This window comes from Vanellus vanellus (genome assembly GCF_965231255.1).
Source record: "Vanellus vanellus genome assembly, chromosome: 10".
Taxonomy (NCBI): Eukaryota; Metazoa; Chordata; class Aves; order Charadriiformes; family Charadriidae; genus Vanellus; species Vanellus vanellus.
In genome coordinates this window covers 24,258,539-24,285,408 of record NC_138915.1, presented here as the reverse complement: position 1 = coordinate 24,285,408, position 26,870 = coordinate 24,258,539, and the positions used below count along the sequence as shown (strand labels likewise).

The window sequence follows — 26,870 nt, the reverse complement described above, 5'->3', positions numbered from 1 at the left end:
CTTTCAGCTGAGTCTGGGTGCTCAGCCTGAGATGTTAAGAGATTGCTCCAGAGGGTGGCATTGCAGCAGTAGTTTCTGATTTACACATCATTGTGGAAGCTACAGGGTGTGCTGGACACTTGCTCTGTAACTGCAGCGTTCCTCCTTGCTTCTGAGAAGACAAATGTATCCTCTAGGGCAGTAGTTCACAAATCTCTCCCCTTTACCTAGCCCGTATTTTATACCTCGTCCTTTTGCCTAATCGCATAATTTCTTAACTGTTTGGGAAGCAGCACCAGTCTAGAGGCACAAGGAAAATGCAATGTGACTTGGAGAATGGGTCCAGGGAGAGCGTATTTTTACCACTGAGCCAGCTAGGAATGAGGCTGCAGGGACCCTGCCTGGGAAAAAAGACTCCTTGCTGAGAAGAGTCTGGGAGCAGGGCAGAGCAGAGATGACAGAGTCGTAGGTGCTGAGCCCTGGAGCCCCTTCTGCCACCTCTCACCCAGGTGTGCCTGCATTTGGAGCACTGGCTCTCCAGCAGCTTTCCACTTGGGGTGCATCTTGGGCCACCTCCCACCATACAAGTTTGAGAAGAGCTTTGCTGTTGTTAATGTCGTGGCTGCATTGAGCATTCTGGAGAGACAAGAAGGAAGAGGGGCTGGTCTGGCCACCAGCACTTAGAATCAGAAATCAAGGTAACTGGAAGACGGCTGAAGCTCATTAGAGGATACTTTTGTCAAGTAACTAGCAGTTGACCTGGCTGGCAGGGCAAGGGAGGGGATTCTGCCCCTCTGCTCCACTCTGGTAAGAACCCCCTGCGGTGCTGCCTCCAGCTCTGGGGCCTCTGCACAGGAGAGACATGGACCTGTTAGAGCAGGACCAGAGGAAGCCACGGAGATGCTGCAAGGGCTGGAGCCCCTCTGCTGGGAGGACAGGCTGAGAGAGCTGAGGTGGTTCACCCTGGAGAAGGGGAAAGCTCCAGGGAGACCTTAGAGCCCCTTCCAGTCCCTAAAGGGGCTCCAGGAAAGCTGAGGAGGGACTCTTGATCAGGGAGGGGAGCCATAGGATGGGGGGAAACTGTTTTAAACTGGAAGAGGGGAGATTTAGATTAGGTATTGGGAAGAAATTCTTGACTGTGCAGGTGGTAAGATACTGGCCCAGGTTGCCCAGAGGAGCTGTGGCTGCCCCATCCCTGGAGGTGTTCAAGGCCAGGTTGGACGGGGCTTGGAGCAACCTGGGCTGGTGGGAGGTGGCCCTGCCCAGGGCAGGGGGTGGGACTGGATGGTCTTCAAGGTCCCTTCCAACCTAAACCATTCTATGAAGTATTGCACTGGAACTAAAGGAGGAAATACCACCATCACCCTGGTGGTGAGCTGAGCGTAGCCCCAACAAGGTTCACCTCATCCCATGGTGCTCCTGTTTGCTGCACCGTTAATGGATGCCCCACTGACTGACCCAAACAACTTCACGTTTTTCCTTAGGTTTTAAAAAACCCTAAAGTCAAACAACGTGATCCTCCTTTTGGAGGCAAGGGATGTAAATAAACACTAAAGGTCAGGGGGTACCCTAAGGATTCTTCAAGGAAAGAGACACCTTTAACATAATGATAACTTTGCCTTCTCCACAGCAGCTGTTTCAGTGCCATGAACCCTGCTGTCACAGCCTGAGGAAAGTGAAGAAGAGCAGTCCTGGAAGGTTATGCTGCCAAGCATCATTAGCTGTAGCCAAGACAGCTGTCCAGCTGGGCACCAACAGGGAGAAAATTTTTGAGAAAATTATTACTAAATTCCTTTACAACCTCTCTTCCAGGAGCCTCATAGATCCGGTGCTCCTCTGCTTAACAAGGGCCAAGACAGTTAATTAACCAGAGCTGCAGGCAGAAGCGTAGACATGTTTCCCTATGGCACAAGCAGCTTATGGTCTAATTTTCTAGAAGTGTCTTAGGGCAGATTAGTTTCATGCCTGTTGCAGGCAGCTGTAGCAGGACATCTTGGCAGAGGAAAAGACCCCCCCCCTACACTTCTCAGTGGGACAGGACCATGAACAGGACCATGCTCTGCTGTCGTATGGTCCAGAAGGACGTTGCTAAGGTCCTGGTGGGCAGAGCAATTTGTCCTTAGCCAGAAAAATAGCTCCTTAAAAAGCTTCAAAAGAGCAAGTTCTTCTTCCCCTTCATGCCACCCTCATTCCCTTAGCACGGGGGTTACTCTTCCAGTGGTTGTCACCACCTTACAGGAATGGTGCGATTTATTTGAGAACACAGCCCTGCATTCCTCTCCCCACTGGAACCTTAGCATTTCACTGTCAGAGCAGATGAAGATGACACATCACGGATTGTCTCGGGAGGAGTGGCTGCAGATCCACATACCGCGACTCAAGAGTTACTGGAACCCACTCTGCAGCTGGGACAGAGAATCCTGGCAGCTGCCGTGGCAGCCGTTAACAGACACTGTTCCTGTGGTGCTTTACATCAACAACTTCATCATTCCAAATCCATCATTGTGTAAGGAAACAGTTTGATCTTGGGGAGTGGGAATGCTCGCATCAGAGCTGCTTGGGAACTGTTTAATCTTCCAGTGTTTTATGGACAACCACCACCACCAGACTGTTGATCTCATCAGTTAAAGGAGTTCCTAAGCTATTTTATTTGTCCAGTGAGCTTCATAACCTGTGAAGTGTCTGCAAACTGTATGTCCATGCTCAGTCGGTACAACACCCCTCTTTCCCTGAAATCTCCCTCCGCTTCTCGTGTGCAGTTCAAAAGGAAAAAGACACTGAAGATTTAAAAAACAAACCCCTCTCACCTTTCAATTAGTTCAGCTAAATGCTAAAGCAGATACAGACGGAAATGTGTAATGATACCTCATTAACCACATTTGTCATCCAGTGAACACTCCTGTTCTCTGCACTTAAAGGTACTAGAAAAAGATACTAGTTGTCTTTACAACTTCTTTCTTCTCTCTAATGTCTAAACAGCACGTTAAACTGTAAAAAGATGCTCTATATTAGCTGGAATATATATTTATTTTGCTATCTTTCTATCCAATACAGGAACAATTATGTAGCAGTATATACGCCCTATTCCTTGATATGCATTTGTAAAGCAAACTCCCCACAATTGCAGCTGCGACCCACAACACATTTATGGTGTCAACTCATCAGTCTCAACCTGCATTACAATAACCCAACCAAAAGAGCTTTTCACTGGCCTGGTTACAGTTATAAACAAGCCCACTTCCTTTCTTTCTTTTTTTAATTTCCTTTTTCTTTCAGGCAAGTTCTCAGTGACCACCTTATACTAAAAAAAGCAATTTTTTTTTTTTTTTTTTAAACCACTGTCACCACTTAAAGTTTGCCATGGAAAGACCGTCTCAGTAGTTGCTAAGATCAGCGCCAAAAACCCTGGCACACAATGAAGGACTCTACAAGAAGGTCTCAAAGACAGCATTCTTTGCAACTCTCTGTTTATTAAAAATATATGTCTCCTTGGAAGAAACACTGGTAACCAACTAGTGTTGTCGTGATCGATTCGATACTGTCAGCTATGCCATGGAGTACATCATCTTTTTCTCCATGTGACTTGGTAAGAGGGAGACAGGCTATTAGGAAAAAAAAAAAAAAGAAAACAGAAAAAAAAAGAAAAGAAAAAAAAAAAAAGACAGGAACGGTGTGACTAGCATCTTAAGGACTTTTGTTTAACTTACTCCACTTCTCCAGGGACCAACATTTATAGCAGCCTGAGCAGGACCAGCAGGGCAGGGGGCTAGCTGCCGAACACAACCCATTGCCAAAGTTCACTCCCACTGGCAGCAGAATCCTTCCTGCCCTCCACCGCACTCGCGTCTCTTGTGCGGCACCGCTTTCTGTCCCAGGAGGCTGCCCGGTCCCTGCGGGGCTCCTCGTGATGCAGGATGAGTGAAGACAGCTTCTCACCAGCCAGTACTCGGAAAGTCTTACAGCAGTTGTCATTCACAACGAGAACCGTGGCCTGTGCGCACCGTGCACCGACTGACACGCTGATAACTGTTACACTTAGGAAAGGAGACCGGTGTCCTATGCTGTCACTTTTCCCTATAAAATAGGGCGAGGGAGAATGCGCCAAGACTTACCTGCTTGTGCTCGTATGGTGACCTCCTTTGTTCCGGTGCTTGGCGCTGTGTCTGAGGAACAGCGTCCGCCAGTTCTTTGTAAGGTGGGAGCGCTCTTCTACCTGTACTGCGAGTACCCAGCGACACAGCTCCTCCTCAAAGGCTGCGCAGAGCTTCCCCCCAGCGTCACGCACGGCTCTGTTCCCATGAAGCAGCCCCCGTCAAGTGGGGAAGACCAAGTGTCCTCAAAGACAGACATGTCTCAGCTTAGGACCAACTGTCTCGGCACCAATGGTCGCCTCCCTTGAAAAAAATCCCAGTGCGCAGCAGATGGGTGCAGCTCCACATCCCCCTGCCCCACAGACCTGCCAGCGCAGGGCACCCAGTTCGGTTTTCTAAGGTGACCTTGAGAGAGGGAGCAGAGCCCAATTTCAGAAAGAGGAGTGACGCGGAGATGTCAGAGACAAAACCAGGCCAGGTGGCCACGCGGTCACCTGCCAAGCCCCAGCTCCCAGAGCAGCAGGTGAGGTCCCCGCGGCGCTGAGAAGGCCACCACCTGCACGCAGGAATTTGGCGTGGAGTAGGGGAAGAGAGAGAGAGGAAGTTTTTCAATTCTGTTACTGATTTGGAAAAGCGTGAACGTCCATCCAAGGCACAGCTGGGGGCTTTTCCTGCCGGCGGCTACCGCAGAAGGGAATGCCAGCGGGCTGCCGCGAGCTAGAATGGGTCATTTCACCTGTGCCCACAGGCACAGGGCCAGCCCAACATCCCAGATTTTCCACAGCGACACAGGACAGCGAGTACATTTGTTCCACGTGGCCGGTAGAGTATTTCCTAACTAAACACCGCAGATTTCGATTCTATTTACAATAGAGCCAGCTTAAAAAATAAGTTAAAAAAAAAAAAAGAAAAAAAAGGATTTTATACCCATTCAGTCCATTATTAACAAGAGAAAAATGGAATAATGGAAAAAAAAAAAAACAACACAACAAAAAAACAAACCAAAAAACCAACACGGCAACACAATATGGTTTTGGTTTAAAATCAGCATAAAAAAATAGAACCAAAAGGAAACCTCTCATGCAAACACATAAGGTGGTGTGTAAAACAATGTGCAATTTAATATGTAGTATCATCCATTCTCTTGCTCTGCAGCCTCCCGCTCAGTCTCTTGTCTCCCAGCCTCCCTCAGATCAGCTGCTGCTCCTTGCTGGGTCACCCTGGACCTCTGGTCCCATTCTGCACAGGCAGCGTACCAGTCTCTGCTCTGCCTCGCGGACCCGGGGCGGATGGCAGGAGGCTGGCCCCGACGGGAGACGCTTCCGAAGCATCTGGTACCGTTTTGAGCTCTTCATGCCCAAGTGGACTCCCTACGCCCAGCGGTTGGGACAGAGAAACTGAAAGATCCTTGCAATAATACAATACCTTTTAAGAGAGGTCCCTTGGGTTTCCTAGTCCACATACATATATATATATAATATATATATAATATCTCTCTCTATATTATATATAAATTACATATACAGATAAATAAAAAGCTTTCTGCTGCCTTTCTGTCGCACTGTTTAGAGCTGCTAGACAGTCACACTTGGAAAAATGCCCCTGGAGCTCTGATACTAGCTCATGTGCTCAGAGTCCATTGTTTCACTTGTCTCTTACGTTAGTCCTTAGCCGCCTCCTCCCATCTTGATTCTTGGTTTAGTTAATAATAATAATAATAATAATAATAATAATAATAATAAAAAACGACCTTGAATGGGTTCTCATCTGTCTCTAATGGAGCAGTGGGAAGGTCCATGCAGGAACGGTGGGAACAGTCACGTGATGAAGGAGTTCATCCCAACAAAAGAAACAGGACTAGAAAACTCAATTTTGCGACAATCTAAAAAAAGGTGGCAGGAATAGTTTTCATATCCCCCCTCCTTGGGGCAGAGGGCTTGGGTGGGGTGGGACTTCGGAGATCTTCTGCTCACAGGGTAAGCAGGTGGGGGACATCTTCAGAGTTTCTCCGGGGACGGCACCCAGATGTAGTGCCCAGACTGGTCCTCAATGATCTGTTTGATTTTGCTGTAAATCTCTTCAAGAGAGTCTCCTTGTACGATGGCTGGAAGAGGAGAGAACAAGCAAGACCTTGAGCATCTGGCAGCACTGAGCCTTCCCCACCACAAGCTATGGGAGAAGCCTTCACTCCGCACCAAGGGGCCGGTGTGACACAGCCAACAATTAACGAACGAGACAACCCGTGTCAAAGGAGCTGTAGCAGGCGCACGATGACACAGAGGGTTAACCCAGCGTGTCCAAGGGGATTAGCGAGAGCTGGCAGAGCTCCTCCGGCATGTGAAGTGCCGGTCGGGTTCTCCACAACCGGCTGCTAATCAGCTTTGCAAACTGTGTCACGCCACTGCGCCGCGGCTGCGGGCGGCTGGCCCTGGCCCTGCAGCTACTCCACCGCTGCTGAACGGGAGGACCGCATGTGGATTAGCCAGTGTGCGCCAAGCGCGCGCGCCCTGAGGTGCCAGATTTGTCCATCCCCTCTGGTCAGCTGCCGAGGGCTTCTCGAGTTCGTTGCCTCCTCTGCTGCAGGGTGGGAATGGCAGCACGGCTGGGCTGGAGGACAGCACCCCCCGCAGTAACTGCCACCCAAAAACCAGCGACAGCCTCACTGCTTGGTGTGGACAGCGCTTCCTACATCAGAGGGGGACGATGCACATTGAGGGCTAAAGCTTTCTGCTAATTCAGCCAGGACCATCCTCCAGCATCTCTGTTACCTCATTAGAAGGTCCTGGCACAGAACTTGCCACAGTGACCATCGCTTTGCCCGTCACCCGTTTCTTTCAACAACGGGTTTCAGCAACAAGCGGCCCTTCCCTACGTCAACTTCAACCTCACTGTGCAAGCGAGCGATGGCATGCCGAGGGTCTGGTGAAACCACGGCGCGCTTCCTTTGCGCTCCTCCTGGAAGAGTGGCCAGCAGCTCTGGAACCACTGCCTGGGACAGGAGCTCTGGGGAAAGCTTTTCCCCAGTTTGTGCCCATCCATTTGCTCAGCCAAGATCCATTTTTGGAAATGTCCTGCTTGGGATTTATCCCGGTAGCTTTGAGGTGGGTAATACAGGGTTGGGCAGGATTATCACTCCTCAACTTTAGAAGAAAGAGTTACTGCCCTGGAGGAAAGATGGAAGACCAGTTCCTCTGCCTCTTCGCCTGCCCGTGATTTTCCAGAATTAATCACGTTACAAACATTAGTTCCTTAACGCACAAGGATGCCTGTGTCATGAGCAGCTCATCTCTGCAGGCACAACGCGCCAGGCAGCCCCTGACTGGCTCATCAGCAAAGACTACTTAGGAAGCCAGCCAAACTTCCAGTCTTTTTTTGGGAGATGTTTTGTAATAACTCAGGACAGTCTCCACCATTTAGGTCACTAAATTTTTTATCTCCCCTCTTTAAAATGACTCTTTTCTCTTTTTGAAAACACTCAACCTTACCCCTGTGCAGGGCGTTTTATTTCCTGTAGTCTTTAGCACCCTGAATCTACGCTGTGCTTCCCCTGCCCGGGGATTTTTTTTTTTCCTTCTTTTTTTTTTTTATTATTATTATTAAAGTTGGCGATAAGCTTTCACAACCTCAGAAAATCCTGCCTGACAACTTGTCTCCTTCTCTAGAGCCGGCTGACTCTTACCCGCTGATTTCGGAGCAGTCCCTTTTGCAGAGCCCTGCTGGCAAAGTGCCATTTCTTTTTTGCTTTGATGAAGCTGGACATTTTCCCATGACCCTGCAGTAAGACAGTGCTGGTAGAGAGGTCACGACTGCCAGCCGGAAAAATAAAAGTCAATCAGATACCAGCCTGCTCAGGACACTCACCTGTAAAATACTCTCCGAACTCCTGCTCGAGTTTCATGGCTTTGTCAAAGACCTTGTTGGCCTGTTCGTACGTCTGTCTCCGGTTCATCTCCCTGCCGCGTATAAAAAAAAAAAAAAATAATAAAAACTTTGCTCTTTTTCTTAGCCATGACTAGAAGCGAAAATAGCCCGTGGAGCCGGGGTGCCTGGGAAGCCTCTGCGCACCAGGAATGGGATCTGTGCAAGACCCGGCTCTCAAAGGCAGGACCCTTTCCCGCACGCTCTTTGCTGCTTTGGCACTTCATCTCAATTTCCAGCAGTTCTTCCCATCGCCACCCCCCACCCTTCACCGTAGCACAGAAGGGAACTCGCATCCAGACAATCCTCTGAATTTGCGAGACCGCTGCGGAAGTCTCCCTGCTTTTCCAGAGCCTGTCACCACCCTCCTTGCCTCGATTCCCTCACCTTCGTACAACCCCTAAAGAAGCAATTACACCCCTTCCAGCTTGAGAAGGGGTTTTCCCAGTCCTCTCGGTACCAGCAGAGTCTCCTCTGATCTCAGAGTCCATCTCTAGCTACTGAATTTCCTCACAGGCAATATTCGCTGCTGCTGCTGCTTGCAAGAGTCGCAAGCTCAGCTTTAACGTCCTCTCCTGCCCGCGATCCCCAGGGCCAGGAGCAGCGGGACGAGCAGAAGGTCCCCCTCAGGCACAGAGGAAACATCTCCCCTCTGCTCCCCAGGGCTGGTTTGGCTCAGCCACCCTCCAGCTCTCATCCACCGCTACGGGCTGTCGGCAGCAAGCCTGGCTGGACGGGGGGCCCAGGTGAGCAGGTGACACCAGGCACTTTTGGGAGCGTTTGGATAACCCTCTTTGGGGCGAACAAAGGTCTTTAAACCAGAGCAATCCATGGAGCCTGGGTGCACCATGGCAGTAGATGTGGAGAGACACCACAGAGACAGCAACAGGCCCAGATCCTCTTAAAAAGGGAGACGCTCGGCACCAGCGGCAACCTCTGCTGCTTTCTAAAAAGCAGAGGCAGCAGATGTACAAACCCCCGACATGCCAGAGCCGCTCGCCCTGGAGAGGCGCAGCACACGGCGTTGCACTTACATGAGAGCTTCAATGGATTTTGGTTTGATGAAAATGGCAATGGGATAAAGTTGTGCTTGTTGCAACCTCTTGATGGCATTGCCAGACACGTCCAGGATGCAGTGTTTCCCCTGGAAAGGAGACGACTGGGATTAGACCAACCCCCACAGTCTACTCCACGCAGAAACCAGCTTGCTCGTACAGAGGTGCTTACAAAACAGAGGAGCCGCAGAGATGAAACCCCCCTCCCGAGACACGAGCCAACTCCCAGTGGCCTTACGTTCCCGCCTGCTTAGGGCAGGACAGCAGCAACGCAAAGGGACCGAATCCTTCTCTGAACACGTGAAACAATTTACGAGCCACTGGTACACCCCAGTACTCCCGTGGAGGAAATGCCATTGCTTCGAGGAGGGCGGCCGGGCACCTCTGCCCTGCGAGCTCCTGAGCACGAGGCTGGTGCCGCCAGCGCCGGGCTGTCGGGTGGAGTTTGGGTGACAGCGGTACGACGCTGAGGTGGAGTAATGCAGCTGAGAAAAGCAGCCACGTGGCTTGGCAGGACTCCGGAGGGAGGAGAGGCTCGAGCCACGCTTGCTTAATGTGGTTACAGCCCTTCGTTAACAACATGGGGAGAGGAGGGGAACTGCCAAATGCGTCCGGGCTCAGGCTGGATGTGTCCCGGTCCCAGGATTGCCACCCAACACTCACCCTCTCCGCCACTGCCCGCACTGACTGAATGCTGGTCCCGTACAGATTGTCGTTGAACTGCCCAGCCTCTATGAACTTGTTGTCCTGGATATCTTTCTCCATCTGTTCGCGGGATACGACGAAATGGTAGTCTTGGCCGTCCACCTCGTTCTCGCGCCGAGGCCTGGTCGTGTCTGTAAGGAGAGCAGGCATCATGAGCAAACCTGGAGCGATGCACGCCAAACCTCCTGGGAGGGAGAAAACCCACCCGTGCTCCCGGCCCCCTCCCCACGCCGTGGGCCGGACCCCGGCGAGCAGCAGAGCCACCGCTCCCCCCCTCCCTGGCACCGAGCACCAGCTGGGACTCACGTGGCACGCAGGAACCAAACTTGTGTGGGAATTCGGAGATGAGATCGTCGTTAATTCGGTCCTTTGTCGGCCCCAGGATGATCACCGGCCTCGCATAGTGAACTGCGAAGAAGAGCCACAACCTGAGGCCCCGTCTGTGCCACGGGCAGCTCACCCAACTTTTGGCATCAACCTGCCCTCTCCCCGCTGGCGGCAGGGAGAGGCTCACACGGGCACCCAAAGGTGCCACCTCCCTACGAGTTTCTCTCTCCTCCCGGTCACGGTCAACATCTCCTTCCCATCTGACCCAAACCATCTGTGCGGCCCCGGGGAAGGTGCTGCGGGTCTCCGGGGACGCGGATCAGCAAAGCTGCTCCCTCGCTCAGGGCAGGAGCCAGACAACCGGCACAGCTGGGCGAGAACACCACGGAGCTGTGGGAGCAATGGATGCCCAGGACTCTGATCCAGCTTCTGGCAAGGAGATACAGCTGAGGCTGGGACTGTTCAGCCGTGAAAGGGTCTGCAGGGACCGAGCGTTGTGCAGGGTGGGGGATTGCTCTGCAGCAGGGACCTGGCCCCAGTCGGGGAGGGATAATCCCGTCCTCAGCTGGGGACTAAAGCCCAGCTCAGTTTTAGCTCTGGATCTCTCCCTTGGTCTCGCAGACCAGGTCACAACTCTTTTCTGTTGATTAAAAAAGGGGCAATCAAGGCTAGGGAAGGCCCCGCGAGGCGGCGGGCACTCCTGGCTCCCTGCTGCACGCCACGGACAAGGAACTCCACTTGTGTTCACCCGGCGTCGTGCTGGTACGGCAGAGGAGGGAGGGGAGGAGGTCACACCGGTCACCCTGGCTGTGCCGGGGACACAGGTGCCCACACTGGAGCAGGCACGGGGCAAACTCAGTGCCAGGACTTACTTTCTTGCCGCGTCACTGGCTCATACGACAGGATGGTGTCCTCTTGTCCTTCTGCAACAGAGTCAGGGAGAGGCAGGTGAGTGCTCGCAGCAGTTTTCCAGCCCCTCTGCACCCAGGAGGAGCTGGCTCCTGCGCCCGCCAGCCTCCCGCGGCCCTGGGGACACCTCCAGGCTCCAGCTGATGTGGAGCGTGACAGGCATGCAGTTACCAGCCCTTGATCCACGTTAATTATTCACAGCCCAGCTCTAGGTCAAGCCTCTGCTCTCCCTCCCTGCTGCTACGGGCTCGGGGCCCGTTGGGATGCACTGTCCTCCCTGCAGGGTGGACGGTGGATGTGCCGCGGGTATTTAGAACATGCGCCAGGGATAACGGAAGCATTGGTTGCAACTGGACCCCCGTGCTCGGGCTCCAGGAGCTACCTATGCTACAGACCCGGCCTCTGGCCATTGCTTGCCACAGCAGGCACCAGGGGACCACCATGGACTGGGAACCCACCACCCAGCCCTGGAGCAGAGCCCTGCAGCCAGGAGCGAGCAGGGAAGCCGGCAGGGTCGCTCCTGCCCCCCCATCCCCGAGGAGGGAGCTGGCCGCAGCATCTCGGCCTCACCAGCGGGAAGGACCAGCCTCCGAACAGAACCACCACCGGGACAAGACAAGATGGAAGTGCCAAAACGTGAGCACGCATACACACACACACACGTGCACAGGGGCGGGAGAGCAGGCGAGACGCACACTTACTGGAACTGCTCTCGCTGTCACTGGTGTTTGATGTCACGCCCTCTGTAAAGCAACCAGAGAGACCCCCTTCAGAAGGAGCGTGGGCGGAGGGCACGGGGACACCCCAGCTGTCACCAAGCGCTACCGACCCAGGGCAGGGCAGCACCGGCCTCCCGAAAAACCTGCGCCCCAGCGCCCGCTGGGACGAGTCTGCGCCGCACGGGCAGGGCGGCATCTCTCACCCTTCGCTGGCAGACTGGGGACGTGCAGGGGGGGGGAACGCTCGGCTACTGCGGGAGAAGGCAGGGATGCCGGGAGGGGGCTGCCGAGCAGGCGCTGGGCTTCCCAGGGCGAGGGAGGGAAGGTGGAGTGGATGGGGAGGAGGGTGCTGGCGGGGGGAGCGGGTGCAGCATGCACACGGAGCAGGGACAGGGGAGGGCACAGGTCCACGCCGGCATGGGGACGGGGGAACCTATCTCTGGGGACGGGACTGGGACTCACAGAGACGAGACAGTGACAGGATGGGACAGAGTTCGGGGCTTTGCTTGCTCGGGCTGATCACAGTGCTGCGACTGCCCCACAGGGGCTCGCTGGCCGCTGCCTGCCCCACGTCTGCCCCGGCCAGGGGGGTGCAGAGCTGGGCAGGGGACTCGCGCCCAGACGGGAGGGCTGAGGGGCTCCCGCCAGCGTTGTTCCGCAGCTTTGGGTACGCAGTGCCCCGAAAGGAAGGTGGCACCGCTTCAAAACGATGTCACCGCCCCACACAGAGGGGACCCGACACAGCCACCTCCCACCCGCACTGGCAGGGGCTCCGAGTCTCCCAGCGCTAAACCAGCAGCCAGCCCAGCCAGGAGCAGGAGGAAGAGGAGGATGAGGAGGCACAGCTCACCCCGGGTACGGCGGGCAGCCCTCAGCTGGGCGCGCTTACGGCACGGCCAACATCCCCAAGCAAACTCCCCCATCCGCCCCGCGTGCGGCAGCGGCAGCACTTCCTTAAGCCCCGCAGCCTCCGCCGGCAGACGTGGCCTTCTCCGGCAGACGCGGTGTTCCCCGGCAGAGGAGCAGCACCCGGGGAACTCCTCCTTCCCCGCACCCAGAGAAGCGCAGCCACCCCGGCCGGAGCCCGGCCGTTCCCCAGGCACCACCAGGCATGCCAGCGACAGAAAGTGAACGATGCACATCGAAATTCAACTTACTCAGGTTCTTTGCTCCATAATAATCGTCACTTAACCCAGGGAAGTCCTGATTTCACAGACAGCGAGAAGGGGGAGAGGGGGGAGAGAAGAGAGCGCGGGAGAGGGCAGTCAGAGGGATGGGGGAGACAGAGCCAGACCAGCATTAATGACAGGAGTGCAGAATGGCCCAGAGCTGCAACTGCAAGTGAGGTTAAATGTTTTGAGAGCTGACGCCATCAGCCCACTGCCAACATCTTGCCTTGTGCGGCCAGACACCCCCCCCAACCGCCCCCCCCAACTCATCCTCTCTGCCAAAGAGCCCCCAAGGGCCACCCCAGGCCTGGGGAAGACAGGGCGGCCACGGCAGCATCTGCGGGCACCGAGCAATCGCAGCCCTGAGCTGCTGGCAAGCGGGGCTGACGCGTTTCTCCTGGCGGGGTGTATGGGCAGGGTGCAGCCCTGGGACAGCCCGGCCGCTCCGGGGGCAGACGCAGCACAGCCAGTCCTCTACCGCGTGGCAGGAGGGCACGTTTTTCCCCACCTGCGTGTGTTAGCTGCCCGGGCCTCAGTGCTTGCATGGGCTACGCAAACGCGGGGGAAGGAACCCCCGCTGCAAGCTGGGATGACGCTGGCCGAGCACGGGGAGGCAGCGAGCTGCGGGTCTGCGACACCGGCTGGCGAAGAGCGTTGCCTGCCCCATCCCCGTGCCGTATGTCACTGCACTGCAGGGCTGGCCGAGAGCAGCGCCCCGGCGGGCACTCAGCTCCAGCACGGGGCCGACTGGAGCCCAACCACATCCAGGCACTACGAGAGACACCCGGACACACAGATTTAACCTTCACCGCAGGCCAGAGGCTCGCCTGGCTGCTAAGCTCATTGGAAGCCGGCGCCAGCCTGGTACGGGCAGCAGAGGGATGCGGGCAGCCCCTGGAGCAGCCCAGCATCAACCTCCTGCCTCTGCATCACACCCAAGAGAGCCACCGGAGCGGAGGGGACCCACTCGCTGTGCTGGTACGGGGCAGAGACACCGCTCTGCCTTGCCCACCTCCTCTGCCCCGAGGTGCGAGGACCGCAGCTCTCTGGATGCTTCCCGAAGGAGTGGATGCAGTTTAGCATCGGGAAGGAGGAAGGACTGGGTTCGGTGAGCAGCTCCAGTGCTGGCCACATCAGGATATGGGGCAGTGACCTGAATGCCCTGCCTTCACTGGGAGCCCCCAGGTGCTGCCGGGTGAGAGCTGGGGATGGGGACCCCCCCCCCCCCAGGCCCGCTGGTGCAACCGGCTACCAAAGATGTGCCTCAGTCACGGGTGGGCAGCTCCTCCCCCAGCGAGGGGGTTAACCCACGGGGTTTAACCCAGGGGAAGGCCTCTCAGGTGGGAATACGTAGCTGGGAGTCACTCCTAGGGGAGATGGAGAGCGCAGCCGGGACCACCCCAGCCCCTCGGCCCCGATGGGGACAGGCGCCGCTCTGCAGAAGGTGGCCAGCCCCTCGCTCGGAGGGGAGCAGCCCTTGGCAGGCGGAGGGAGGGAGCAGAGCCCGCAGCAGAAGGGGGAGAGCAGGGGGAGGCAGAGCAGGGGGTCAGGCGGGTGTAAAGTTGGATGAAAGGATGAAGACATTCAACATGAGAGAGAGAAAAAGAGCACCAGCCCGCAGCCGCTGCTTTCGTTTCAAGCTCCGGCTTCTCCCTAGCTGCTGGCACGACTGGAGCACAGACCCGAACACGGGCAGACGCCAGGACCCCTGGCTACGGAAACGTGCCGAATCTCTCCCCCAAAGGCAGGGGGCCTGCGGATGGCATGCTCGCCCTCTCTGGCCAGCTGCTACTTACGTTCCTGTCCGCTGCTCTCCTGGGCCAGGTTCTCTTTGCTCTTGTAAAATGGAAACTTTCGAGAGAGGCGGAAACTCTTTTTACGTTTCGTTTTGATCGACTGAAGAACATGGAGATGGAAGGGAGGACAGAAAAAACAATGGTGTTTAACGCGTGCGGGAAAACTAAAAATGAAGAGACAATGAGGAGCTGTGCCAGGGCAGTCACCCTCAAATGAAATCATGGAGATTACATGAAAACTGTAATGCAGGAAAAAAATTAAGCATGGAGAAAAACATATGGTAGGGATGGCGGGAAGCTGACGGGGCAATCGGCAGCTCTGCAGGGGTAGCCAGGCCGTTCTCCCTTCCTCGTTGGCTCGCTAAGCGCCCCGGGTGAGGGCGGCCACCTTCACCTGCATGAGCTGCCTGCAGTCAGCTCCCAGCCACGGGCTGCGGTGGCACGGGCTCTGCTCCCCCACCACTCCAACCAGGGCTCCTTCCCCAGCGCCTTCGCACCATCCCGGGCTCCTCTGCTCACCCCCAGCAGAGTCCCGCAGGATTCGTGCCGAGCAGATGCGGGCCTGGGGAGGTCCAGTCACGCTGTTCTCTGCTTTGGGATTGCTCCAGCTGCCCCACCGGGAGCTGCCCCTGCTGGGACTCATCCTGCCCCTGCTAGCTACCGGCTCCAAGCACCCGCTGAGCCCCAGCTCGGCACTTACCCTGTTGGACTCAATCATGCCAGTCCTGGCGTGGAACTTCACCGTTTTCAACCGCGCTCTCTCCTTCTTTTCCACCCTGATTGGAAGTTAAAGGGGAAAAAGAGCTGTTAGTCCCGTACATGCGCCCTCCGTGCCGCCTGCTTGGCTCCCCAGGTGGCTTCGTGCACCCTCGGGTGGTGGCCCCAGTGGCAAAGGGCAGCTCCTTCCCAGAGAGGGATGGAAGTGGAGCTGCCTGCCCGGCGTCTGGCCATGGCCAGTGTCTGCAGGAGCAGGAACGCACACAAGCCATCCTTCCCGGCAGGGGAGGGATGGAGGGCAGAGATGGATGGGGCCAGCTCCGCAGACCCGAAGGCAGCGGCAGCCAGCTCCTCTGCTCCCTGCGGCTTCCCGTCTCATGGGAGCTGGGCAGGTTGTCAGAGGACACAAAGAGCAGCCCACGGTCACTGCTGCAACTCCGTGCTCACTCGGAGCCCCAGACTGGCTCCAGCTCTCCACCCCCATGGGGACCACAGAGGGGGCTGAGCGCTCCCCTCCTCACCTGGAGTCTCACCCAGCTTTGCAGAACATCTCCCCAGGGAGACCTGTACACAGCCCCAGCTTCCAACCAGGGCGCCCTTCACACTGCACAGCCAGAGAGGGGCAGGTGGGCTGGGACCACAAGGACATCCCACCCTGAGCAGACCCCCGATGGCCGCAGGGCTCACGGAGTCTGGGGAGCTCCAGAAGGCTCCTGCTGACGGACACTCACCTTTTCTTGCTGGGGATGACCCCGATCTGCTCGCTCTCGCCGTGGGGTGTGACAAGCCTGGCCTGCCACCACTCATCGTCGGAGGCGTTGATGACATGGAGGATGTCCCCGTAGGAGAAACTGAGCCCCTGGCTGGGCAAGCAACTGTCCCGGGTCCGGTCGTAGTCAAACAGGGCTCTGCGGAGGAGCAGAGAGAGGAGCGATGTCTTCCCTGAACACGGCCAGGCAGTGAGGGCAGCAGCACCGCCGACCTCCCGGGGCACTGTCACCTTCATACCTTAAAGGATTTAAACCCAAACTTTGGGGAAATCCCCTGCCGAGGCGAGCGGCACCGCGCAGCCATCAGCACACCCCTGCCGCCGGCGGGCTCAGCACAAGCCCCGCAGCGCGCAAGGCAGGAATAACAGCGCTGGACCAAACCGACTCGCTCTTGACCTTCACTGCGAGAGGCACACGAACCACAGATGCATTGAAGGCGGCTGTGGTTAGCGAGCAGGCGAAGCTCACGCGGCCTCAAGAAAGGAGCAGCGTGCAGGAGGGCAGCGGGGAGCCGGGGCGCGGGGCTGCTCCCCACCACCCCTCCCCAGCGGCTGCGGGGCCAAGGAGCGGGACAGGGAACGTCAGACCCCACGGGTGGGCGGCCGCACAGGCAGAAACCGCGGGTGCTTTATTTACGTACTGGGGTATGTTAACCCAGAGCCTGTGAATTAGGAACGCATCTGAGGGTGTGTGTGTGTATATATATATACACACACACACACACACACACATTATATATATCTATCTGCTTCCACAACTGATCCTTTTCAGAATCCTAAATACTTCCCCTGAGAACAGTTTATTTAGTTTAAAATTAACTATGATATTAAACTAACCAGCTACAGAAAAGATTATGAAAAGATTATTGGCTTTGTTTTTTTTTGTTTGTTTTTTTTTTTTTTTTTTTTTTAAAACTAGAGGAGCACTTAATACCCTTCCTGTGCACGCTTCATCGCGTGCGGCACTGCAGCCCGTACCCACAAGCTGCTCTCGGTGGCCTCACGTGCAACTCGTTCTACTAATGTCAGGTCTCCAACTGCGTCTGCTTTGACGTATCCACTTTGCAACAAACCAATCCAAGGGAACAGTCCCCAAAAGCCCCGCTGCCGGCAGCACAAGCCTCGTGTTTGCTTCTGGGACATCGTCCCTGCTCGTCCCCCTGCCCGACACCAGCCCGGACACCACAAACACTGGCTGTCTGCTGGTTTAATCCTGGCACTAACGAGCCTTCCTCCAGCAGGAGAGACACCCTCAGCCCTGCTCATTACCCACTTCTCCCGCAGGGACTCCTAAGGGGGTCTGAAAGCACATCTGAAAGCACACGGTGAAATGGGAGGGCTGAGGGACCAGGTGACAGGTCCCCATGGAGCAGCAGAGCCGCGGAGGACACTTCTCCAGCCAGATCCCTGCTTCGGCGCTGCCCGGGGAGCACCGGGCGATGAAACCTTTTGAGTCACTCGGGACTGGGCTAAGGCAGCCGATGACAAACGGGCTGCCCCGTAGCTCGAGGAGGGCTCTTTGGGACAAGACCCAGTGCAGCCCTACGCGTCCAGCTACACCCAGCCACCAGCCCGCTCCCCCGTTCCCAGCTTGCTCAGGGCTGGGACACCTCTCGTGCTGGGTTCCCTCCGCACCCAAGCGCGGCCGCCCCGGCACGCTGCAGCCAGCGGCGAAGCACCACGGGGCACTTTGGCCAGAGGCGAGCAATCCTCGCAGGCAGCTCCTGGCCAAAAGATAAGGCTGATGCGCGGCCAGCAGGCCCCGGCAAGGCCAGTGCCGAGCCAAGGCCCCCAGGGAACTGGTCAGGCCGGTTCCCAAACCCCGGCAGGCTGCGGGGTGCCCTGCCCACACCCTGCCCTGCAGAGCAGCGCTGGCCCCGCGTTGGCTCCCTGCCTCCTCCGGCAGCAGCCACTGCCATCCCCGGGCGGGCACAGCAGGATCCGCGCAAGGGCCGGACACCTGCGAAGCTGAGGCACGAGGCGTTTGCTCCCCCAAGGCGCGATGCTCCTGGAGACCAACCCCTGGCCGTGTTCGGTGGCCGGGTGCTCCCTGGGGCGCAGAGGCCAGACGGCAGCGTGGCCGCTCGGCTCTGCCCCCAGCGTGGGCAGCCAAGAGAGCAGATGGTTTGGCTGGAGGACAGGGGAGCAGCGCCAGGGACGCGGCACGGCATCCTCCCGGTGCCCAGGCACAGCGCCTGCCCGACTCCCATCACCGCCCGGCACGGCCCCAGTGCCGGCAGACTTTGCCCTGCGGCAGCGCCTCGCCCCTGCCCGTGCTGCACGGTTGCGGCTCCGAAAGACGTGGCGAGTGTTGGAACCCCCCAAAACTGCTCCGGCAGGCACTCGGGTGCCCGGCTCCGGCCCCGTCGACAGCACACGGGGCGCAACGCAGCCTCACGGGGCTGACTCAAGCAGTTGGGTAGCAGGTCCTGTAATTGATGTCCTGTCCGCAGCGCAGCAGCTCGGCCGGTTTCGGGTAAACTGTGCTCGAAACTACCCCGCCCAGGAGGGCTGGGGCAGCCCGGGCGGCTCTCGCCAGCAGGTTTGCGGGGTGTGCTGCCGCTGGAGCCGGGATGTGTTGGGAAGAGCCGTGCCGGGGGAAAGCTCTCCCCTGGGATGACCCTCTCAGCAAGGCGCTGCCCAGCTCCCGCCTGAAGCCAGCTGGGTGTATGTGAGGGGACCCAGTGCTGCGAAGGCCACCAAAGCCACGTGGAGGGATGTGTCAAGAGAAGATGCGAGATGCCACAAGCAGTCCCGAGCTCTCTGGCTCGCAGGCATGCCCCGATACGCGCAGCACCCATCGAGGCAGGGAACAAGAGACTCACAGGCTCAACTCAAGCTGGACCCAACCTAAACCCTGCTCCCCTCACGAGGGTGGCCATGGGACAGCAGGGGAGCGAGGACAGGACTAGCAAGATGATGTTTATGCAACACGGCATCCAGCTCGTTGCACACCCCCACCACAGAGCCCCTAGATGCTACATCAAGCAAGATGCCTGCAGAGCCTCACGGGAAGGCGTGAACTGCAGGAACCCGGAGCTGCAGCTCTCCCCTCCTGCCAGGCCGGGCTTGCACCGGGTCCGGCAACAGCCTGAAACCCCTCTGCTTGGAGCAGCCGCGCAGCGAGAGACACAGGCTGAGGCTGATGTACCCTCGACCCCTGTCGCCCTTCCCACGGGGAAGGAGAAGCATCCTCTGCTCCTACCGGCAACGGGCTGCGCAGGGCAAGGATTTCCAGGATTATTTTAATTACCAAGTTAAAATCACTCATCAGCTGTCACCCCACTCGCGCTGTGGCGAGCAGGAGGTGGCAGGAGGCAGGCGGCGAGCAGGGGCTGCCCTGGCGACGCAGGACTTGCAGCAGTTAGAGCTGCATGGCTGCTTAACCCCTGCCTGCCCCGCGCCTGGCTCTGGACCAAAAGCACATCAAGGGCTCAGAGCAATAATCCTCCTAAGAGCTCATCTCCCCTCCAGGCAGATCCTGCCGCAGGAACGGCAGGAGGAGGACGGGGAGAGCCTGTTAGCAGGGAATGGATTGAGGAGAGCAACCTGAACGCTGCCCCAAGCCAGCCGGGGCAGAAGCGGCACTGAATGCCTGGCATTTCCCCGTTTCCCAGTGGTCCCCAGTAGCCAGCAGCCGCCCAAGGCTCTGCCAAGACACCAGTGCTTTCCAAAGCGGAGCAGGGCTCAGAGGAGGCACCGGAGTGCCGAACACCCAGCGCGGGCGAACCAGCGCTCTCCCTGTGGCACCCTCCGGGCTTCCTGACGCAGTGCTCACGCTAGCTTCCCCGGCCTCCAACACACCCCTCCGCAGTGGTGCCGCATGGCCCAGGCTGAACCGGCCCAGGCTGCGGGGATATACCCATCCCACAGGGATATACCCATCCCACAGGGATATACCCATCCCACAGGGATATACCCATCCCACCAGGCTCCGGCTGCCCGGAGCACAGGGGCAGGCAGGGAGAGGGCGTTGAGCCTTACCGGACATAGAGAGATCTTTTCTCGCTTGTCCGGAGCGAGCCGGAACCAGAGCTCATGCTGCTGTTCATCATCTGCTCTCTCAGGTCGTGGATCTTTGACTCGAAGCGGCTGTACTCTGCGGGGAGAGAGGTGGTCAGTGTGGGCAGGAGCTGCCCCCGAGCGGGGGCACAGCCGGTAAGCGCCGAGAGAGGCGATACCTGTGGGGCATCACACCCGTGAGCTCATCCGTCCCCGTGCACGAAGGAGGACGAAGCTGAAGAGGCTGCAGCACCCTGGCGGAGCCCAGACAGGGCATCCAGAGCGGGCAGGGCACCGGCTGCTCCCAAACCCACCCCGAAGCCCCGCACAGGCAGCTCGGGGAAGAGCTGCCGAGACCTCCACCGCTACCCAGCTGCAGCTCAGCAAGCTGCTGACCTACAGAGAGGTTCAAAACGTGCAGAGAAAGAGAAAGAGGGCCCCTCCAGGAGGCTGTCACCCACCAGCCGGAGCCACCAGGTGGGTCCCCACCCACCGCTCTGCCAGCAGCGGAGCCCCTCTCCCCCGCAGGCATGGGGATGGGGGAGGCAAAGCACGCCCCCCCCATCCACAGAAGGGGAGCGGGGAGGAGGAATTCACCTTTTCCTCCTACATCCCGGCAGCAGAGACCCGCAGGAGGAGCCGGGGGACCCTCCAGAAGCCACTGCCACCCCCCTGCCGGGTGGCTGGACGGGAGCAGCCACCACCCCGGCGCCTGCCGCCGCGCCAGCCCGACCTTCAGCCGGGTGTAAAGGTCGGGCCGGCAAGCAGAGGGTGGAGGCACCGGCTGTGCTTACCCAGGGCCGAGCTGGGAAGGTTTGCTGGTTGGTGACCAACCGCAGCGGCACCGGGGAAGCTGCTGGCACTGCCACAGCCCACCCCGGCAGCTCTCACCCGGTACCTTCGGTTTTGTCCCCTGGGCACACCCTGCAGTCAGGACCCCCCGTCCCAGCGAGAGGGGACCAGTCGCTGCATCGCCCCGGGCTAGCGGGAACAACGCGCTGCTAAGAAATGCAGCGGGCGACTCTCGTTGCAGACACAGGCGGCGCTGGGCTTACGGGGGGCTGCGGTTTCCCTCGCTCTCCAGCCCCTCACTCCGCAGCCGGACCCGCCTGGGCATCCCCCCCGTCCCGCACCCCACTGCCACGCATGCATTTTTACTTAAAGACTGAAAAAAAAGGCGACATACACAAAAACTCGCCAAGCGGCACACAGAAACTCCACACGAAGCCCCTTCCCCTACCACGGGACATCAGGAGGTGCTGCACATCGGACAGTGTCAGCTGCTTAATGCGGAGGTCACCAGACCCTTGCTGACTCCGGCTGCCCCACGCGGAGGGGCACCCGCTGCCCCCTCCTGCCCTCCTGCTAGGGGAGGGAAACGCAGAAGCAGCCAGGCACAGGCAAGGCTTATTTTATAAGAAAGCTGAATTCTGACACCAAAGCGGCACTTTTGCGATGGCTGACCTGCACCGGGGTTCTACGGAGCTCCCGGCAGAGGGAGGTGAGCTTCATCCCGCTCCGCACCTCTCGCCCCACACTGGTGTGGACCACAGCATCTGTGGCACAGCTCATTCTGCCCCAGGCTGCCCATGAGCTCTTCTGTCCCAGAGGAGCATCCGTCAGGAGCGGGTGCAGCAGCTCCGTAAACCCTCTTTGGTACAGGAGGGCTATTTCCCCCGGAAAGCTGCTGAGCTGGGTGCTACGACCCCCGTCCCCAGCCAAAGGGATGTCCTCTCCGCACACCGCCACACCAAGAGGACCGCTGCTCCCCGCCACGTGGGCTCGCATCCCTCCCGTGACACCCTTCTCCCCACGAAGCCCGAGGTGGAGGCAGCGAAGGGCAGAAGCAGGTTTAGCCACCACTGACATCAGGGCGGGGACGTTGGGAGGGCAACCTTTGGGTGCCACCACCCTGCCAGCAACCGCGTCCCCTGCTCGCACCCCAAGGGCAGAGCGCTCAAACGCCCCCGCCTTGGCCAGGGCACTCCACGGAAAGGGAGTTTCCAAATTTTGCTGGCGCATCCACGCTGCTTGGAGGACTGGGAAAAGCCTGCTGGCACGACAAGAAGCTCAAGCCGGGCGGGAGGCAGCAAACTGAAGGAGGACGCAGAGGCTGCTCTGGCTTTATCCCCCAGAGAGCGAGCGCAATCCTGTCCTAGGAAGGGTCTCCCGAGGAGCCGCCAACTCGTGCTCGCTCTGACTGCGGGAAGGCATGGGGCAGAGGAGCAGCCAGCCCCAAATCAAACCCGCCACCTCCCTCCCAGCGCACGGGAGGCAAGATTACCCCGGGACCGAGCACGGGATGCTCCCAGCTGCCACTGCCCCCCCCTTGCCTGCGTGCTGGAGCAGCCTCCCAGAGGACTACCGGCACGTAACCCTCCAGCACACAGCGCTCCTGCCTTTGCTCCCTGGCTCATGGCCACCTTGCCTCCGCATCCTGGAAAGCGATATCCCGCACAGCCGAAACTCACCCGGGAAGCTTGCCCATGGCATGGCAGGGAGGTGAGCCATGGCTGACCCTCATCTGCCCGGCATTCCCATGGGACCCAGGTGCCAGATGCGTTCAGGACACACTTATCAAGACTGAAAAATATGCGACAGGTGACTTGGGACCTCTTGCCACGAGTGCCGCTGCGCCGCGCGCCAGGAGGGGCAGGACGTTTGCTATTCCCACTCAACAACTTGACAAAAACACCGCTCCAACCTCCCGCCGCTCTGCCCTTCCCAAGCTGCGGGTGCTCCTCGAGCTGGGCCTGATCCTGCGCCGCGGGGTGAGCTCGGTGCCGGGAGCGGGACACGGCCCCACACCCCCGAGTGCACGTGGGTCATGGACCGTTACGATCATGCAGGGACGATGGCCTGGCCTGCACCGGGGATCCCCAGCGCCGGCAGAGGGTCGCGTGGCGCAGCTGCGAAGATACCCAGCGAAACCAAGAAGACGGGGGGTCTGCAGCTCATTCCTGAGCACCGGGAGACAGTGCAAGGGGAGAAAGCGCTGGTAGAAAGGGGAGCTGCATTGGAGCACATCCCCTGAGCATGCATAAAGCCTCCTGTGCGTGCCCTGCTCTCTCCGGCGCGCAAACCCGCCTGGCCAGGGCCAGGCCGGCTCTGCGGGGCCATCGGGGGATGCTCAGCCACAGGCTCCAGCTCAGCCATCTGCAAAAACTACCCCCAGCTCCATCCTTCCCCTCCAGCCCGGCGTTTTATTGCCCTCACCCCGCACACTTTCTGGCTGCGGGGTTAAAGTACAGACACGGGGCACACGTGAGCGGAGGGGAGGACGGCCACGCGGAAAGCTTGGAGGCTTTTAAACGCAGCCCCGGCGCTTCCCTTGGAGCGGCCAGCTCGGAGAAATGCCGTCACACAGGTTTTTTGTATTTTCAGGTGAGGAATATCAAGGCTTTGTTGGGCGAGGGGGAATTGCCAAACCCACTGCCCCTTTCCACCAGCATCTCCTCCTTTCGGTGTCTTACAATCCAGCTGTCCTCCTTTTTCCACAGCCGTGACGCACATAGAAAAGGCAAATATTTAGGAGCACACGTCCCCTGGAGGGGACCCGGCCTCACCCGCACCTGGGGCTCACTCCGGGGACTCCTTTCTCCGTAGCTCCCAGGCCTTCAGGCCTCTGGAGCGCCGAGGTCAACCCCTAAGAGGGAACAGTCCCCATGTTTTGGAGCAGCAGCGCTGCCTCTCAGGACGGCGGGAGGCCGGGTGCCGCTGCCAGCACGTGCCAGGAGCCACCGTGGACCCGGAAAGCCACCGGCTACAACGCACTGACATTTCAGCCTCGGTCTAATGGGGTTTCAAAACATTTTGTCCTGTTTGACATTTAGGAACCACTCTCGGTTGGCGTCTTTGCCAAATCTCAAGTGGCAAAGGGAGCCAGAAATACAAGAACATTAAGTGCTTCCTGGAAAGAAAGAAGGAAAGAAAAAAAAAAAAAAAAAAAAAAAAGCCAAAACAAACAAACCCACAGCACACCCCTGAGCGGCACTAATGGCTCCGATGGCCTCCGCCATGGGACGGAGGAAGAACAGCGGGGACAGGGACCCACAGGGCACTGCCCGGCGACGCCACCCGGGAGGCAACGGGGGCACTCTGGCCTCGGCGGAGGGGACCGGAGCTGCTGGTGGAGCAAACCAGCGGGGCCCCGGAGAGACACCTTCACGAGGGGACGTGGACTGCTGCATCCCGGCACGGTGCCGCTGGGGACACGGTCACAGCCCCCCGCCCCTCGCCTGCCGGCGGGATGCCCTGCCCGCCGCGCCCCCTGCCAACCCGGGGAGGGTCTCGGTGGGCGGCCGCCTGCTCCCTTCCCGCCGCGGCCTCCCACCGGCTGCCCCACGCGGGACCACCGCCCCCCCCGCCCCCACCTTTGCCGAGGGAATTAAAGGCCACCGCTAATGAGAGGCGGTCGGGGGGGAGGGGAGCAGCGCGGCAGGCGGGATGCTCAGAGTCGGGGAGGACCCCCCACCCAGCACCGAGGCCCCGCTTCCAGCCCCGGTTCCAGCCCGGTGGCCGCGGGGGGCGGGGGGGGGGGGGGTCCCCGCATCCCACCGCGGGGGGCACCACCCCACCCCCTCCCCAGCACGAGGAGCGGCCGCCGCATCCGTGAGCCCCGCCGTAGCACCCCCCCCGAAGGACCTCACCGAGCGGGGCCTCGCACCGACTCCTCCCGGCAAACAGACCCCCTCCCCCACCGGAGCCCCCCGCCGGCCCGTAGCGCCGTGGAGGCCGGCGGAGCCTCGCTTACCTGAGGCCGGTGTCGGGGTGGGGGGGCGGCGGCGCCCCCGGCAGCAGCCCCGCAGCCGCCCGGCCCGCACACAAAGCCGCGCAGGCACCGCCGGCGGGACCGCGACGCCCCGCCCACCGCCCCGCCGCGCCGACCAATCGGCGTCCGCACTTCCCCCGCCGGGCCCCGCCCCGCGCCAATCGGCACCTCGCCCGCTCGGCCCCCTCTCCTCCCCCCCCCGCCCCGGCCTCCCGACCCGCGCGCCAGCCGGCGCCCCGCCCACCTCATCTGCATGCGGCGTCCCGCCCCCGCCCCGCCCCCGTCCCCGGTTCCCGGTTGCGGCGGTACCTTCGGGCCGGTACTGCGCGATGATGGTCACCGTCTGCCCCGCCCGCTTCAGCGCCGCCGCCGCCTGCTCGTGGGTGGCGTTGCGGAGGTTCACGCCGTTCACCTGCCGGCAAGAGAGAGCGGCTCCGCTGGACCGGACCCACCCGGGGCTCGCACACACCGGCTCTGCCCCGCGCCCCGGCCCTCGGCACCGCTGCCTCCGCCCCGTACCGGTACCCGCGGTACCCACTCTCTCAGTGCCTCGTCACCCAGCCCCTGTGCCCCCTGTACCACCCCCGGTACCGGCATCTCTAGTACTGCCATCGCCGGTACCCGCCCCCGGGCACCGGGGGTGCCATCCACCGGCAGGCGGGCAGGGACCCGGCCCGCCACTGCTCCACCGCAGGGCAGATCCCGAGCAGGCTGCTGCTCCGATTCTACGCACCCAGGGACCATGTCCACACCGGGGCCGGGGATGGACCCCGCCACACGGTGCCCATGGTGGCAGGGGACAGATGCCCCGCGGGTGCCCGCCCAGGGCTGCGGGAGGCCCCACCGACTCACCGAGAGGATGCGATCTCCCCTTCGCAGCTCCCCACTGAGGTCGGCAGGGCCTCCGGCCAGGATGAAGGACACGAAGATGCCCTCGCCGTCTTCCCCGCCGACGATGTTGAAGCCCAGGCCGGTGGAGCCTTTGTGCAGGATGATTTTCCGGGGCTCCCTGGATGGAAAGACACAGGACAGGGAGACATCAGGGTGAGGAACAGTGAAGCTGGTGACAGGGTCAGCTGTGCCTGGGCTTCCCGGCACACCGATGGGGCTGGTATCACCCTGAGTGCGACCTGGCACACCTCAGCCCTTGGCACCGAGAAGGCTGATAAACAGAGAGGTGCGGGCAGTTGCACGAGTGACATGAGACAGAGCATGGATGGAGACAGAGCATCTGCTGTGAAATCACACACACAAACATCGGACTGCGAGGCGGCACGGGATGCCGCTATCCCGGGCACTGAGGATGGCGTGGCCGTGCCTGGAACGGGGGATCAAGCGCCTTCGCAGCCGTGCAGCACGGCAAGCGTGCCCGCAACCCCACGCACCCCCACGCCACAGGGCCCTGCCCGGCTCAACAAGAAGGCCTGAATTTTTTGATGATGACTTAATTCATTCGCAGCTCAAACAATAGGGAGGCAAAGGCAGAAAGACTGTGTGGCATCGCAAAAATCCCGCGTCAATTTTCATCTGGGTAAAAAAAAAACAAGTCTGATGGGAACAACAGCAGCTCCCAGCTCAAGCCCTGGATTAAAATAAGAAGGAATAAATGACGCCAGACAATTAGCACAAGCTAGTGGTGACTGTAAGCCAACACAACGCTGGGGATCATCAGCGCATTGGCTGCGGTGACGGGCCTGATCCTGGGTGCTCTGGCAGGTACCACAAGGACTGAGGACCTGCCAGTGCCTGATCAACCCCCCGCCTGCCAGGGAGCAGAGGGAGATCTCCGGGATGCTGTAGGAGACATGCTGGAGCACCAAGCACGGCACTGGCCAATGCCACCTGTGGTGGACCCTAAAATGCTGACAGATTCGTGCTAAGGGGAACCGGAGGCACCGGGGCGGCTGGCCCACCCGCCCCCCATGGCTGCTGGCAACAGCCGG

At 59.3% G+C, this 26,870-nt stretch overlaps 1 protein-coding gene across 7 annotated transcripts in view; it reads right to left on the bottom strand.

Annotated features, from left to right (window-relative positions):
- Positions 1–5,886: 5,886 nt before the first annotated feature.
- Positions 5,887–26,870, bottom strand: part of DLG3 (discs large MAGUK scaffold protein 3) — a gene marked incomplete at its 5' end in the record, with an annotated part of 75,034 nt that continues 54,050 nt past the window's right edge. For 2 of the 7 annotated variants that reach the window (XM_082488206.1, XM_082488207.1), the window contains 13 exons: positions 5,887–6,174; positions 7,932–8,023; positions 9,023–9,132; positions 9,707–9,879; positions 10,055–10,156; positions 10,948–10,998; positions 11,686–11,727; positions 14,669–14,768; positions 15,369–15,444; positions 16,117–16,293; positions 20,139–20,253; positions 25,237–25,339; positions 25,780–25,936. In XM_082488206.1, coding sequence (XP_082344332.1) covers positions 6,068–6,174; positions 7,932–8,023; positions 9,023–9,132; positions 9,707–9,879; positions 10,055–10,156; positions 10,948–10,998; positions 11,686–11,727; positions 14,669–14,768; positions 15,369–15,444; positions 16,117–16,293; positions 20,139–20,253; positions 25,237–25,339; positions 25,780–25,936 — 1,405 coding nt within the window. In that variant the 3' untranslated portion in view covers positions 5,887–6,067. Of the gene's footprint in view, positions 6,175–7,931; positions 8,024–9,022; positions 9,133–9,706; positions 9,880–10,054; positions 10,157–10,947; positions 10,999–11,685; positions 11,728–12,860; positions 12,907–14,668; positions 14,769–15,368; positions 15,445–16,116; positions 16,294–20,138; positions 20,254–25,236; positions 25,340–25,779; positions 25,937–26,870 lie in introns of those variants that run through there. The other 5 variants (XM_082488208.1, XM_082488210.1, XM_082488209.1 and 2 more) reach the window with 5 other exon arrangements.